General features: G+C 40.7%; 1 protein-coding gene across 1 annotated transcript in view; it reads left to right on the forward strand.

Annotated features, from left to right (window-relative positions):
• The window catches only part of CLSPN (claspin), a 17,065-nt gene extending 5,360 nt beyond the window's left edge, over positions 1-11,705 (forward strand). The window contains exons 7-25 of the mRNA XM_009328245.1: positions 141-249; positions 899-1,455; positions 2,528-2,719; positions 3,585-3,769; positions 4,305-4,507; positions 4,809-4,873; positions 5,278-5,483; positions 5,969-6,129; positions 6,228-6,454; positions 6,695-6,806; positions 7,528-7,609; positions 7,938-8,032; positions 8,449-8,613; positions 8,708-8,829; positions 9,090-9,217; positions 9,728-9,833; positions 10,501-10,583; positions 10,789-10,950; positions 11,159-11,705. Coding sequence (XP_009326520.1) covers positions 141-249; positions 899-1,455; positions 2,528-2,719; positions 3,585-3,769; positions 4,305-4,507; positions 4,809-4,873; positions 5,278-5,483; positions 5,969-6,129; positions 6,228-6,454; positions 6,695-6,806; positions 7,528-7,609; positions 7,938-8,032; positions 8,449-8,613; positions 8,708-8,829; positions 9,090-9,217; positions 9,728-9,833; positions 10,501-10,583; positions 10,789-10,950; positions 11,159-11,272 — 3,074 coding nt within the window. The 3' untranslated portion in view covers positions 11,273-11,705. The remainder of the gene's footprint in view (positions 1-140; positions 250-898; positions 1,456-2,527; positions 2,720-3,584; positions 3,770-4,304; positions 4,508-4,808; positions 4,874-5,277; positions 5,484-5,968; positions 6,130-6,227; positions 6,455-6,694; positions 6,807-7,527; positions 7,610-7,937; positions 8,033-8,448; positions 8,614-8,707; positions 8,830-9,089; positions 9,218-9,727; positions 9,834-10,500; positions 10,584-10,788; positions 10,951-11,158) is intronic.
• Positions 11,706-16,860: the final 5,155 nt, after the last annotated feature.

Below are 16,860 nucleotides of genomic sequence, written 5' to 3' on the forward strand. Positions count from 1 at the left end.
TATTCAAGTTTAAACTGTGCTGTTTCTGCCTGGTCAGATGTCTTTGCTGCAAAATACTTGTCAAGCTTCTTTGAATTTCGGATATCAAATAAATGCCTCGGATGACTTTTTAAATTTTCTTCACCTCCTTTCTCTGGTAGAATCGTCTGTGTCTCTCCCATATCATGTGCCTGAGACCAAAAGCATTCATGACTTCTTCAAGCGTAGACCTCGACCAGTATGTCAAGGAAATGCCATGGCATTGCTGAAGTAAGGACTTACACCTTCCTCGTATTTTTTCATAAATTTTGAGGATAACCAGACTTTTGCATGCTATAGGCATTGTATGATGTACCCACCTGCTCTGTGTACAGTTACATCCTGTTTCTGGTTTAATTTTAGCTGTTGCTTTGACTGGAAAGTTTTCTTAAACTTTCTTAGGGTCCTTTAATGCCATGAACACCTGGAAATTAGGAGTGTGTCACTGTTAACGTAAGGCAATGCTGCACTCTTGACACAGTCGTACTATTGAAGTAATCAGGGCCTAGTAGTAACTCCAGATGAAGTAACATGCTCATGCAAAGTTACTTTAATGTGGTTTAGACTGGACCACGACATTTTGCTTGGACTATTTCTTCTTTTGAGAAGTGTGTAGTAAAATACTTAAGCTACTGTTGTCACAAAATCTCTCAGGAATTTTACACTGTGATAATGTAACTAACTAGTACAAACTCTTTACATGACACTTCAGCTTCCTTATCTCCTCAAAATGAAGTTTTCCAGACTTCTGTCCTTCACCTCTTCCTACACGTTAATGACAATACTTAGAAAATGATTTCTTTCTCTCTGAGTTTGTTTTCAGCCTCTTCTCCCCTTCCACAATAGCCATGGGTGATACAGTTCTTTCTGCCTTCATTAGGTCCACTAAATACCAGCTATCCCTAAATGAAGAATCTGCAGACACTCAGAACTTGAACACGGATTGCAGTGATGGGCGAATCGGAGGTGATCAATCAGCGGCTAATGAACCAGAAACAAGCCTTGGCAGAGATGTTGATACTGCTGTGAACAAACCTCTTGCTGATGTAGGGAAGAACTTGACAGAAGACTGTGCTGAAAAGCCCAGGCAGGACAGTGATGATTCTCCTACAGTTAGGACTGTAACAACTGATAATAATACAGGAGAACAACAGCACTCTCACTTCCTCAGCACTGATTGTAGTCAACAAAAAGAGAATGAAATTCCTCTAGCAGCTGGAGGAGATGGCCTTGAGCAAAGAGATGAAACAGCACCAGACTTAGAATGTGAAAAAAGCAATCAACAAGTGGGGCCTGGATTGGTGGCACAACCTGAAAAAGTGAGGAAGTCCAAGTTGGATAAACTTCGTGAACTGGGAATAGACCTGTCCATCAAGCCAAGAATCTGCTCTGGCAATGAATCCTTTATAAACCTCGATGAATCTGATTCAAATGAAGGTATCATTTTTATTATTGTAATCCTGTCAGATCTGTCCAAGTAAGCAGAGTTAATCTGACTTTAACTGGAAAAATCTCTGAGAAACGTGTAGGTGATAGAACAGTCAGGCATGTTCTCTTACTAGTACAGATTCTTTGCTTAATGCTGGTATCCATTTTCTTTCACCTGATGTTTATAAGGGAAGTTCTGAGTCCTTAATATTTGAAAGCTTGAAGGAATGCTCAGTGAGAACTGTTTAACGATGAATGATTCATTTCCGTTTTGCTGTAGTGAATTATGTCGGTACTTAAAGCACATGGGGGCACTTTTTGCAAATTGATTCAAAACGAGGCATGCAGTAATTTTCTGGAAACAAAGCTGGCCTGTGTTCCAGAGTTGTTTACCACCGATTTTGGTAAAAGGCAAGGCTGGATAGCAAGCAAAAATTTACTTTTGTAGCAAGAATGTTTGGAATGTCTTTTAGGTGCTGGAATTTGAACATCTATTCATCAATATTAAATAGTTGACCTTGTTTCAGGGAAAGATTACAGATGATTAAACAATTTTATAATTCCATTAAATCTATTATGTATTCGAAGATACTAAGAGGATGTCTGGATTGGATGCTACTTCTGTGCATGCAGGAAACTGACCTCTGCCAAGAAGCAGTGTTTTTGTCAGCCATCAGTCTGGTTTTAGATATATCTGTTAACAGCAATTTAGAGATGCCTGGTGGCTGGAAGGCTAGACTGGAAGTGAATTGAGGTCTTGTGGATAAATCATAGTCAATGGTAAGGTAATTTAATACTAGCTAATATCAATTAAGTACAAGTTACAGCAAAAATATTCCATAATGGTTTTTTGGTTTATTAGTCAAACAAAAATATTCCATAATGGTTTATTGTTTTATTAGTCAAACAGAACGGTTTTGCCAATATTTTAATATTAAAAGATTTAGAGTTTTTAACTAACTAACTTTGAAAAAAAAATTCTCAAGACCTACTCTTGTTATAACTTTAACACTCAGTGCTTTTAAATGCTATCAAATTAACTTAATTTGCATTTTGAAACTTAATTAATATGTATTTAAAGAATTAGAAGCCTTGAAAGCACGTTTCTTGAAGCACACTCTTCGAACGTCAAAATCCAAAGTTGAACGGACCATAAACATGAACATTATTCGTAAGGAGACTACATCTGAAGGAAAAGAGGAACTGAAAGCAGACGTGGTACCGGCAGTGTTAGCTGCAGAGAGCCTGGATGAAACAGTCCACACAAAGCCAGGTCGGTTTGGGAGGACAAGTGATGATGGTTGAATTGGAAAACACTTTGTCTTTTTTCTCTCTCATTTCCCCCTTTCCCAACGCTGCCCCATGAAATACAGATGAAGGGATCTTCATCTCTAAAACTAATATGTATGTTCCCTCTAACGGATAGCCCCGTTTTTAAAAAAGAATCTTGATAGACCTCAAATAGCACTGGCCAGCGTAGAACAGCCTCAGTCAGATCTTTGCGACTGGTTATCTGGATTTCTCCCCATCTGTACCAAAATCTATGTAAACATATCTGCACTGTTTTACATCAGCCCTCTGAATGTAACTCTTGGACTTCTTGTGAACTATTACCATTTATTAGATCGCTCATGCTTCCTTATTTCTATACTGCAGTTTCTAATAGAATTGCATGTATTTGCCAACAAAAATGTGCGGAATGTGACTCTCCCGTAGTATCCATTAAAAGAAATACATTATTTGGCTGGTTCTATGGGCACGCGTTATTTTTAGCTGCTCTTAATTATTTCATGTACTGTAGCACATCTCCCCATGGCAATTGGATGCTCTTGATCCCAAAAGACGCAGTGGAGAGACAGACCCTATTCTTATTCAGAGTGCTGCACCGGTGGCATTTATGGATAATGAGGAATCTTGATAATTCAGGAGGTTGTGTGGTCTCTCCAAATTGACCTCATTGACACTAACTGCTCTAACTTTTATAACTTGCAAATCAATTTATAAAGACATTTAAAAACAAGTAATTTTTTAATTCCCTTTCTATGTGTATAGTTACATTAGATTGGATGCTTGAAGGCAGTGAAGGTAAGGATTCACTGTATTACGTCTAATATATTAATTTATTCATTTCTATCCAGGTGAAAAGCTACAAGCGCTGAAGGCTAAACTCCAGGAGGCCATGAAACTCCGCAGGACTGAGGAACGCCAAAAGCGGCAAGCATTGTTTAAACTGGATAATGAGGACATGTTGGAGGAGGAGGAGGAGGAGGAGGAAGAAGACTTAACAGATGAGTCCGAGGAAGAGGAAGAAGGCAATCATGAGGTCTGTATACAACATTTTTACATAACCTAGTCAGCTTCTCAATTCTGCTGCCTCTCCCCGACGAAATGAGACTTTTGTACACTATTGATATTAGGGAAATTGCCAAGAATTCTTCCTAGAAGCTAAAATATTGCTACAGTTAACATGTTCGGGGTTTGGATTGTCTGAAACTGAATTTATTCGTATTTTCTTTATTTGTCTAAACAATATTAAAACCAAATAGATTCTGGTGCCTCTTTCTCTTCTTATATATTCTTGGCTCCTTGCTAGCAGGGGACAAACCGAGGTCACCTGCCTGATCCAGGGTAGGGTTTGCCATGGCCTTTCTGTTTTTAAAAAGGACCCGAATAGCTTGGCTGTTTCAAGCACCTCTATGTCAGTTGTCTCAGAGTGGACTAGATGCTTGTAAGAGCTGTGAATGTGACGCAGCTTCATCCTCCATATGTTAAAATGTTTTCTTGAAAAGTGTGCAGGGAAGTAGAGAGATCAAAGCAATGATCACCATATCTCTGCTATGTTTGGGGATGTTTTTTAGAATGTGGAATTTCTGCTTGGCGAAGCAGAGGAGGATAATGAAGATATAGAAGAGAAACACGTTGAAGATGGTGATAAAGAAACTGACAAAGAATCAAGTGATGGAGAAAAGCTGGAGAAATCTGTGCACTGTGATTCTGTTCCCAAACCATCTTCAACAGAGTCTACATTGATGCTTTTTAAGGACAGCTCCTCCAAAATGGGGTAAATAAACCAAGCTTTAAAAACAGTGCCTGAGCAATTTTAAATTTGTAGATGCTTTGATTTAAAGTATTTCTTATAAGTGTTTTTTCTGTCTTGTTCCAGTAGTTATACGTGAATTCATATATTTTCTTTAAAAAAACTTAATGACTGTAATTGTTGTTTAGTGGAATAATATGTTTCTTAATCAAAGTGTACTAGATGTATTCTTGTGTGTTACCTTGTTCTTTGCAACTAGGTTTGACAGACAATAGCAATTCATCTTGTATATATTAGCAAATACATTTTATTTAATGAATTGCAGATATTCTCTTCCTGATGAGAAACTTGAAATGGAAGAAGCTGCAGACAAAGGACCTACCAAATTAGGTAAAGTAGAACTACTATTGTAGCTAGCATTTTTTTCACATGGCACACGTAGAAGTTTCTACTTGGGATTGGTATTCAGTATTTTTGTTATTTCATCACCTGTATAGTTGTACAGTATAATTATGAAAGTTTAGACTGATGAAAGAAATGGGAGGGATTGAAAAAACTAGAGGAAAATAAAGTTCAGAATGATACTGGAAAAAGTACAGAAACAGTTAGAAATCAAGATGAAATTCAGTCATAAAGTGCAATATGCATCCTCTGTGAAGAAAGAAATCCAACATAAGCACAGGATAATGCATTTTTTAGCAAGGTGTTAGTGTTGCAAAATAGTATCTTGGGGTTTTACTAGATCACCAAAAAACCCCGTAAGCACTGTATTTAAATACTTATTTTCTTTTCAGAGGACGATGATTCATTTTCTCTACCAACACTAGCAAAAGAGAATAGCCATAACAGCAGCTTTGAGTTGATCGGCTCCATGATTCCATCCTATCAGCCCTGCAACAAACAGATGTCACGTGGAGGGAACTTTTTATCTGTGGCAGGAGGTTTCAGGTCACCTTCCCCAGGTTTTTTCAAAACAAGCTTCATCAGCTCTGCTTCCAAGGTAAGGTTCTCAGTCCTAGTCCCACTGTATATTAACACAATGGGTAGTGAATAAATGTATTTTATCCTGAGTGTCATATCTGTCCAAAAAATAATACCAGAAGAAGGCATCTAGCGAAATGCTTTTATATGAGTAAGATTTCAGAAGAGCAAACTGTCCCTGGAGTTTAAAATGTCTCCACATTGGAGTGGATAAAAATGGTGTTATAGAAACTTATATCCTAAAACATCAAAGAAAAGATGCTATAATCTGGTTTTGGTATGTAAAATATGTACATTGTAAATACTTTTTTAAGCATACTTACGTGGGCTACCCAACATCTGATGTCAGTGAACTCCTATGATTTATCAGAGCAGTGTGGACATAGTTGACTCCTGCATGGTGTTAATCCTTTAAAATAGCTTAAACGTTTTATCCCATTCTTGCTTTTGACTTCTAGGATTGCAAAAGAAATAACTTGTATATTTTTACATTCCTTTGACCAGAGTTCAGGAAAGACATCTGAGCCCTCTCTTCCCATAGAAGATTCCCAGGACCTGTATAATGCCTCTCCTGAGCCTAAGAGTTTATTTCCAGGGGCTGGGGAGTCACAGTTTCAATTTTCTCTGGAAGATGACACTCAGAGCCAGCTGCTTGACGCAGATGGGTAAGTAATAGGTGTAAAGGATGACATTTTGTGCCCTTTAACAGAAATAGGACATACAGACCAGCAAGATTTTTTTCTAACTACAGACTTTCTTTCAGGTTCTTGAATGTTGGACAACACAGGAATAAATACCAGTCCTCAAAGCATCAGCTGACTCTGGCTAGTATGGATGAGAATGCAATGGATGCCAATATGGATGAATTACTGGACTTGTGTTCTGGACAGTTTAGCAGTCAAGCTGAACACGTGCCAAATGCTAGCAGCAACAAAAAGCAGAACATGGAAGAATTGCTCAATCTTTGCTCAGGAAAATTCGTGTCTCAGAGTATGTCCTGAATTCTGTTTTCAGCTTTGCTGGTTACCCGATTTATAAGCTTTACGCTAAGGTACCCTTTAGTTCTGGGCACTAATGCAGAACGTGGAACTTCCAAGACTTCAGAGAGCTCTAATAATTTGTTGCCTTTGTGGGAGCATGCTAACTGTCATTTCTAGGATGTTCTCTGACATTTTAAGAGTACAAATACATCTGCCTAATAAGTTGCCATCTTACTACTTTTTGTAGCAGGTTCTCCAACATGGGCATCTTCAGTATCTTCCAAGGCAGAAAAAGACAGTGACATAGAAGATCCAATGGCAGAAGCTCTAGCACTTTGTTCAGGCTCCTTTCCCACAGACAGGTTAGCATTATTCTTCCTAAAATTTACAAAAGCTTATAGTGGTAGTTGTTTCACTCTTAATGTGTTTTCTTGTTCGACGTCAATTCAAAATGCTGTAAGCAAAAGTGTGGTCTGTGTTGGAGGTGAAGGGGAGGAATATTGCAAATTGCTCACCAATCACTCTCTAAATTGGCAACATATACTGTTTCCCACAGCTACTGTGAAGGGAAATTCTTCTTTGTCTTTCACTGGTAGTGAAAGATGTGTTGAAGAACTTTCATCAAACTGAGAAAAGATTGTTAGAGTGTAGGACTTCTGGGGTCTATTCTGGGCTGTTGCCAAACTACAGGAACCATAACCAAATGTAAGTTGGATACTAGCATTTTCTCCATTGGTTAAACTGGAAAGGTGTATGGCTGCCTGACAAAAGGATAATGAGGTTTAACAAATGGGAATTGTTGGGGAGATCCAAGAGGAATTTTAGAGGGAAACACACTCAGGACTTAATACTTGCCCCATGGTTTCTGCAAATGAAGACCTGAGGTCTTAAAACGTCAGTGCTAATGGGGGTCTTGGGCATCTAAAGCTAAATGCTGTTGAGAGACTGTAGCTCTCTGAACACTCACAGGTAATTGCTTGAGACCAGCTAACATGATGGTTGAAATCTTGCCTTAAATTACTGAGAAGCCATCGTTGGAGGTGAAGTGAAAACATGCATTTCATTCATTCACTTTTCCCACAGGGAAGAGGAAGATGAGGAGGAGCAAGAAGAACTTGGTGATTTTCAGCTTTTAACAGACGACAATGCCTTTGATAGTGAAGAGGTAAGAACTGATGGAGCAAAGCAACTGCTGCAGCATTCTGACTATGAGAACTCCATTTATCTACTTAGGTTCTTAATAACCATCAATGCAAAGGATCGTGACTTCCAGAACAAGTTACTGAAACATCTCTAAGAGCAGTGTTTGGATCATTTAGAATGTCCACTTAATATTATAATACACTGGATAAAGCATCTTAGCGTAGCAAATCCTCTGAAAAATCTGTGGTGTTTTAGTCTGTGTTTACTGATTGACGAACAGCAGAAGCCGTCATTACAAAGCAGTCTGCTTTCAGAAATTCCTTAATTTCTGAAAACTTTCTCTTTGACAGGATGAAAAAAGTGGAGACAGTGATCCTGAAGAAGCAGAAATTAGCGATGAAGAAGAAGAACTGCTCAGACATAGACAGGGCTTGAAGAAAAAACTGTAAGTACATCTTTTTTGTATCTTAATTGCCAGACAGAATAGAATATTGACAGCACTAGAAATTTAGTCTATTCCCTCTCCAGCATTAGTAGCTAATGTTTATATAGCGTTGGCTCTGGCTGGGGTTTTTTTGCTTTGGTGCTGTTACGTTGCATGAGTTTAACTATGTTGCAGGTGGGCTGTAGAGGATTTCCATTATAATTTCCATTATAGATGGAAGTCAAAAGCCCATGATGAAAGCAATGCAACATTTTTTTGACTGAAATCACTTAGTCTTTTAAAAAATTAAAGGCAAATCATAATTTCTCATTTAGGATATGTGTTAATTTTATGTCAAAAGATAAATCTTGCTTTCAGAAGGTTTGTGTGATGATTATTGGTCTACCAAACTGAACTCTTTTAATGTTCTTTTATAGAAAACTGCAGGATTTCATGGAAGATGAGGCAGAGCTTTCAGGGAGTGATGTGGGAAGCGAGGATGAATATGATGGTGAAGACCTGAACGAATATGAAGAAGAGATTATTGATGAGGAACTCCCTAATGAAGTGGAATTAGGAAATCAAATACAGAAATTACACATGTCAGTGGCAGTATTAGTATGTATTTTTGTGTGTGAAGTCATGGCTCTTGCATATAATCTGGACTAACCTCCTCCCTTTCTTCTGTGTTGATAGGAAGGTAATGCTTGATGATGACAAGCGTCAGTTACGCTTGTACCAGGAGAGATACCTCATTGATGGTGACCTGCATAGTGATGGCCCTGGCAGAATGAGGAGATTCAGATGGAAAAACATAGGTGCCTTTCTGATCCATAGTTAATAGATGGGGATGAAAGATTGGAAAGAGAGTGTGTGTGTATGAAATAGCACTCAGTAGTCCTTCAGAAGTAAATAAAGTTTTTTATTTAAAGAATGAAGAAATACATTGGGTTGGGAGGGGTCTGTTTTGGGTTTGGGGTTGTTTTTTGTTTGGTTTAGGTTTTTTGGTTTTTTACTAGTCTGCATATTTTATGTCTCTTTTAAAATTGATAGCTAATTATTTTTTTTATTTGTCTAGATTATGCTTCACAGATTGACTTGTTTCAGAGAGATTCAGATAATGATGATGATGAAAATGAACAGTTTGAGACAGAAGTGAAATGGAGGAAGGAGCGATTTGAACGAGAACAGTGGCTTCGTGAGCAGGTATTAATTAGCCTCAAGAAAGGCATCTTGCTCAGTCTTTCTCTATACCATTGCTAGATGTGAAATTGTTAGTTCCTCAAGTTAAACTCTGGAAAAAATACCGTTCATAAATGTATCTTTGTTTTCCATCATGAATTCTGCTCTTTCTCTTCAAGTATTGTACAGAGAGAGAAACTAATTCAGAAGGGAGCGGCAAAACAACTATGTTCTGAAACAAGTCAGCTTCAAAGCTGGAATAAGTCTCTTATGCTGGGAGCATAACTTTAAGTTTTAGAAGTTTCAGTATTAGGTCAGCTTTGTCAGCTGAATGTGGTACTACAGGTTTGCCATTCATTAATAGAACGAGGATGATAAAGTATCTAAGAAATTGCAATAAACTTTCACAGTAGAAAGTAAATAAAAAAGACTTAATTTACATAATGAAAGGACTTGGTCTACTTAAAATACAGAATTAAATGTTCATTCTTAATATGAACTTTTTCAATTTACAAAGTGTCTTCTCTGCTACAGAAGGAAAAGAATAAAGAGCAGGAGGAGGAGGAGGAGGAAATCGGTGAAGACAGCCAGTTCATGAAACTAGCAAAAAAAGTAACTGCTAAGTCCCTACAGAAGAAAGGTAAGCTTCCTTGTTATTGCAGTGACAATCAAATAAGAGAAAGAAAGCTTAACTTCCAGTCATCACTCGTGGTCTCCAGTGAAGCATGTCACGGATCAGAAAACTCCAGTGTCTAGTTTTATTACACTAGTCTGAGCTCATGTCTTCCAGAACTTGAAAAGCTAAAGGTATAAAAGCATTGAAAATATGCGACTGCAAGGTTGTGATAATTGTGTGTACTTACTTAATAAAATAGTATGTTACTTCTTGAAAAAAATGTTGTAGAGTGGAAATAAATTCCTCTACATCTTTTAGTCTTTTATTCTTCATTTGCTTGCCTTTAAGTCGCGGAGTAGAAGACATTCAGTGGCATTCAGCCTAGCAGTTTCTCCAAATATCTGTGACTTAAGGAAAAACTATGTAATGTAGTGAAAAGAAATTTAAGTTTTCCTTGGTTGTGGCAAAAACATGACTCCAAGTGTGCACAGCTGTTTCAAAAACAAATTTTCCCTTCTAACTGATAGAACTAATTCCCAGAGTCATCTATCAGTTGCATGTATAATTTGATGCAGACTTTTTTTCCCTGCAGTATTTATTGTCGTCAATTCTAAGTTCTTCAGTTTGATTTAAAATTATATTTTTTCAAATGAACTTCAGAAACTGACATTTTCCTCTTTGTCTCTGCTAGCAAGCCCAGCAGTAGTGGTACAAGACACAACACTATTACCCAGGAACCCGTTTGAAACATTCAGACCTGCCAGTGACATCCAGGTTTGTAATGGTTCTGAAAAATGGCATTTCCAAACTGCATATGTAGAACACAGCAAAGTCAGCTGACCCTAGATTCTGGCCATTTCTGGTTTGTATGATAGTGAGTAACATTTAGTAGGGAGTCGTCTTTTCTATTAAGAGTAACCTACTAAGAGGGCAGTCTTGTTCATGTGAGTGGTTTAACACAGCATTTTTTTCTCTTCAGATAAAAAATGGGTCTCTCTTGAACAGACCTAAAGGTGTCCTTCAGAAACTAGCAGCAATGTCAGATCTTAATCCAAACGCACCTCGAAATTCAAGGAATTTTGTCTTTCATACGCTTTCCCCAGACAAGAGTGCAGAGGCAAAGGAGAAATCAAAACTTCAGGTAAAGATTTGTGTGGAATGTGCTGCCAATTGTGTAGATTATTCAAACGTACAGACACTAAGCACTGCCAGGTACTTAAGAGCATTGCTGTTTTAAATATTCTCTATGATTTCCTAGTATGTGCTCTCACACCAAATATTTCTCTCATAATTCAAAATTTAAACTTAGATTTTTGTATATTCTAATGTATCCTACTCCTCCCCTGTAGGTGAAGAAAAGAGGTCCTACTGCAGCAATAACATCTCTGGCCAAACGGCCCAGGGTAGAGAGCACAGAGGAAACGAGTCAAAGCCGAAGCATATTCCAGTACTTGGAGAGCTGAATATTTGTGTTTAGGGCCAGAGGTTGTATCTCATCTCTTTGGCAGTTGCGGTTTGGTTTGCAAATCTGCCAGCAATCATCAGGAAGGTAAACACATTGCTATACATTCTCGTGCTGCCATTTAATTCACAAGTTCCAGTAATTTCCAGGCAATGGTCTTGTTTATTCCCCTTTGTTTTTTCTCAGTGCTCCGTGGCAACTGAGAGCGCAAAATCCATGCTTGGTCTGGAATGAAATAGTAACTTGGTCTTTTCCCAAGCATTAAGGAAATTTACACTACTGTAGAACTGTCCTCACACAGTCTCACGTGTTTCAATGATATCAGATTCCTCTGAAAATACCATTTATGTGACAGGTATGACACAGAAATGCTGCAGTTAGCTTAAAGCACAGATGAAGGAGGTATTTCTGCAGTTTTGGGTAAGAAGAAAGCAGTGTTAACTATGGCAGGACATACGTTGTTTACACTTGCAGTACGAAGGTAGCTATGGCTTCCTCGGTCTTATTTTCTCTAACGTTCAGCATTTATTAGCTTGAGATTTTAAGAGGCTCTAATTTATATTTGCAATGTATACTTTGAAAAAAGGTCCCAGTCTTTTATGAGGCAGTATAAGGATTGCTTTCCAAGTTTTTATTACTGTTTATATTCTTACACGTGCATATGAATGTGTGTGTGTGGAGAGGGAAGAATGTGAATAACAGACGTTATTCACAAATAGGAAAAGGAGATGTGTCGGGGGGGGGGTGTTTGCTTTTGGGGGGGAAGTTGTTTTGCCCAACTGAAGACTCTCTTAAATCATCCGTTCTGTTTTCATGCAAGCTGCGCTCATCCAAGAAATCATCCATTTCTGAACAGCTAGTAACGAAAGGCCTTCTCTAGAATGAGGAAATTAGATAAGAAGGAACCATCATTCACAACTATTTTAAATAGTGTGAAAGAAACTTGAGGCAGGATATACAGCATTTCTGATTACATGTTGAATGTGTTAAAGTAGAGACCAGATAGTGGTAAGACAGTGGCCTGCTCTGGAAGACTAAAGATCTTTCTAGGACTTGATGTCACATACTTAGGTTGCCGACTTGTCGGAGAAGTATCCTGAACTGTAAATTTTGTAACATCATAAGCATATGCCTGGTGTGCTACATGTAAAATATTTTACTGTATATTATGTTTATAAAGAATTATGGTACTAATTGGAGTGCAATTTTACAATAAAACATGTTTTTAATTTTGGAGGCAGTTGAAATTAATTTACAGGATTTCACTCTGTTGTGGGTACATGGGGTTTTTTGTTCAAAATGTTTGTCTAGCTCTGTCTTTTTTTTTTATTGCTGCTTTTCTTTTGTAGCCACAACTAAGCCCTGCACTAGGAACACCTGCAAAAATATTGGAATACAACAAAAACCGCCCCCCCGTGTTTATTGGAGTGTAAATTCTCAAGTCTGCCACTTAGGTTTGCATAAAATTCTTGGCCCTAAGAATATGTTTCTTTTTACTGCTTCAATAGTTTGGAGTTTGTTAGTTCCTAGACAAAACTTCCTTTATCGTTGGCTTGAGGTGTGCTTATTTCAGTTCATTCTAGCAATGCTAATAATTAGTATACCTGGATTTGGGACAGGAGGTTGAGGGAAGAGAATGAAGGAAGAAAGGTCACTTATCAGATGTTTCTTGAAGAACAACATAACTGAAAGAAGATATTGGAATATCCAGTTAATTCTCTATCACGGTGTTTGCACTGACTTGTAAGTTGTACTAATTCAGCATAGATTTACTGGACAAAAACATTTGAAGCTGCAAAATTCAGCATCTTTTAATTTTGCTAATAATGCCTGCCACTAGAGAGCAGCAAGAGAACGCCCTTCCTCCAGCAAAAGGGGAAGGAAGAATGATTAAAGCTTAAACTATACTCTGACTCAAGGGGAAATTCTTAATATTTTCCATGCTCTATGGCATTGCAAAGGATTAAATTTTTACATAGACCTATAATTGCTGTATTTTTGCATTAAAAGTTAGTAGCTTAAAGAGCACTTTCAGAGGGTTGGCTTTGTCCTAGGGGTCTTGCTGGCCTCTCCTCAGCATATTTTAGCCACAACGATGGCATGTGTTTTGCTTTCCCTTCAGAATTTTCCCTTCAAAATATGTTTTGCTTGTTCCAGAGCCAAGAGTAGAAAAATATTGTTGGGCCTGAAAAGCTTATAAATTGAAATACATAGAATGGGAAGACTTCTGGCTACTGCTGTTCAGAGTAAACATTTCCCCCACAACGACCTTTCAGGAGTTCAGGGTTTGCTGCTGGTAAGCACCGCATTGCACCCCAGAAATTCCTCGCATGGGAGTACATTCCATGCTGTGCTTTGGGGAGGCAGGGGTAGGAGCCAGGGGCAAGTCCTGTAGGAGCTGAAATCTCAATAGCAGAGGGGGTTGAACCGCGTGCTGAGACGCTGCTGCTGCTGCTTATTGTGCCAGACTCCATCTTCCCACCAGAGACGAGAGCTGTGGGTTTGGGCCTGACCCTCGCCTGTGTTCCCACCCATGCCGCTGACCCGCTCTCATCCATCTCGTCTCTCTGGCCGGCTCTTCCAGGGCTGCCCCCGACCCCACCTCCCGTCTGGCACGTTAACTCAGCTTTGGCTTCTCATTTTCAAGTATCGATTCAGCTTGCCCCTCCTGGCACTGAGATGATGCTGCTGTGCTAACGGGGAGAAAAATCCCCCCCCTGTTGCTGCTGGAAGGGGTCTGGGGCTGGCCAGACCACCTGGGAAGGAGGGATTGACTAAGGGTGGAGGCAGAGAGGTGTGACAGGGTGGGAATGAGGGTCCTGCGCACAGCCCTGGGGCAGGGCGGTGCTGCTTCTCAGCCTGTGCAGAAGCAGTCTCTGTGGGGCTGTCCTGGACTGAAGGCAGAGCTCCTTCCACTTTGCAGGCTGCTTTTTCCCCCTCTAATCGTATCTTGGGCTAACTCCTAGCAGTTACAGCTGAGAGTCGGAATTGGTGATGTTGGGTTTTGGCTTTGCATGAGATGCAAAAGTGGCTGCACCCTGGTAGGGCATCAGGGTTTTCATCTGAGTTAGGCAGCTGGAATAACTACATGTCTCTGTGCCTCAGTTTCCCTTACCCGCAGGAGGGACAGGAGGAGTAAAGCCTTTTGGATCTGAGCTCCTGATAGACTGCACCGCGGGAGCCTTGATGAGGAGTGCTGCTAAGTATGCAATATTACCTGCTGAGTTTGCAGAGAGAATGAGCTCTTAGTAACCTAAATGATAGTGAAGAAATTAAAAAAGAACTTACAAGCAGAGGAAGGAAGGACGGACCTTGGGTCCATGTTAAAGGTTAACATTGCAGACACGTTTATAATCATAGCTTTCACCACCACACGGCTCCTCGGGGGCTCAAGGCAGTCACTGAATTATGTTTTCTTTTCCTTTTTTTTTCCTTTTTGCCAAGAGACTGAAAGGAGGAGAGAAAAAAAACTATTTGTTTGTCTAGTCTAATTTAATTTATGTTATTTATCAAATAGACAGGTTATTTGGGAAACTAGATGGACCCAGGCTAAAATCATCTGTATTTCCAACATGTGAAAAATTATGTCAGAGTGGACACATGAAAAGAAGCGTGCTGTATGTTTTGTGCGCGCTTATCACACGAGCTTCTGCGCCTCATCTGTCCTGGACCTTTAATCAGTTGTCCCAGACCCAATATGAGGGTTAAAGAACAAAAAGACCCCCAGGCATCCACGCAAGTGCGGACGGGGGGAGTGTCTTCGAGAGCAGCCATGTCACAATTATTTACCCTCTCTGGCTTTCAACCCGCTCGTTAGCTGGTGCATCCTTTCTCCGGGAGTGATGAATGGGGCGCATTTTTGGGCCCATGAAAATGTCTTTAGCATGCGCTTGGTTTTGGAACGGAGCAGCTGGTGTTTTCAGTATCTGTTTCTCTTCCTTTGGGTTCTCCATTATTGGAAAAGGCAACAGAACTCCGAGGGCAGTGCAATAGGCAGGAATGGCTATAGTCTAACTGAAATGGAGTAGATAATTCAAGAAATACAGAAATAAAAGGTAAGAATTTAGTAAAAGAAAACAAGAGCTCTCTATTACTAACAGGCACGTGCTTTCCTCGCTAAGAAGGAAAAGATAACGGTGGTGGTGGGGGAAACCCACCCTGCAGGACTGATGATGCAAAGGTGTTGCCTTGGGCAGGTGGGAGGGAGCCAGCGGTGGCAGAGCCGGCAGGGAGGACGGCCGGCTAGGCTCAGTGCAGGGTCATCCTCCTCGCCCCGTCCCTGTGGCCATTGCTCCTGCTGCATTAACCTGCCAGGGCAGAGCTTGGGGCTGCCGCATCCATCTCGGCCAGCACCGGCGTCCTGGTGAAGTTCCTCCTGCGAGAGACCAGCCCTAGCGCACCTCGGGTGCCCGCGCTTAATTAATGATCTGAAATCAAATGGGAAATCGAAACTTGGCAAAGACCTTCCCTCCCTGGGACCCGCCGGGCAGCTGTGAGGGGCCGTGCACGGGTGGGAGGCCCAGACTGCTGATTATTACCAAGAGCTGAGCCTTAAGCAGCCCCCCCTCACCCGACTTCCCTGCGCCCCGGGGCAGGAGCCCGGCAGCCGGGAGCAGAGCCGTGGGGACTCCTGGCTGAAAGGAGTCCATCGGAGCTTGTGACATGGAAAATAGCTCTGTCTGAGACTTGCAGCGGGGCTGGGTTTGTTGGGTGACCTATAAAGCAAAAGTTTCATTCTATATTAACTATTAGTCATTAATATTAATTATAACATTGTGTGTGCTCTGTGTGGACAGATGTTCAGTCCTTGGGGGTTATTATTTTCTCTTGTATCATCCAGAAGCCCAATTTATGGCTAACTCCAGCTATGCTTCTCCAGGCAGCAGAGATCTAAACCAGCTGTAATTAAAGAAAATGACATAAAAGATTGCAGTGCAGGGGGGAGGGGTGAGAAGCAAATCTTACAGCTTTGTAAGAGATTAATTTTATTTTTAGCTAATATTTTTTTCTCTGTTCCTCAAGGCTGTTTTCATGCAACATGCTCTGTGCTGCTTCCCTTACAGTGGCCCATTGATTTTCAATATTTGATGATGTTCGTGCACGCGGTGATGGAGGATCAGGATCCGAGAGGCACGTTCCCTTTGGAGGGCAAGACGTGCACGCGTTCACGTGCATCCTCACGCCCGCCCAGCACCCCAAAAGCCACCTGGCAGCATCCAAGCCCTCACCTCTGCCACGGGGGGGATGCTACACAGAGCCCGGACGTCCCACTGCACCCTGGCACGGCTGGTTGTGGCCGCCGTGCCGGGCCGTGCCCAGCCCCAAGGTCCTGGCTGGAGGGCGGCACGGGCCAGCGCGGCAGCATCTTTCTGCCTAATTTCCAGCCCCCACGGTTCGTGGAGACTGGAAGCATAATTAACCGCCGAGGTGCTAATGCCACCTCCCCGGCTGCTCAGGATATGCAGAGGTGGTATTTCCACATTCCTATTTTACGCGAAGCCTGGAGGAGGGCTTTGAAACCCCCCAACCTTTCGCAGTGAAAGATTAGAAAAAATGGCTTTTCATTCCTCCCTCCTGCTCCCCAGCCCA

Source organism: Pygoscelis adeliae, unplaced genomic scaffold (assembly GCF_000699105.1).
Source record: "Pygoscelis adeliae isolate BGI_AS28 unplaced genomic scaffold, ASM69910v1 Scaffold387, whole genome shotgun sequence".
Taxonomy (NCBI): Eukaryota; Metazoa; Chordata; class Aves; order Sphenisciformes; family Spheniscidae; genus Pygoscelis; species Pygoscelis adeliae.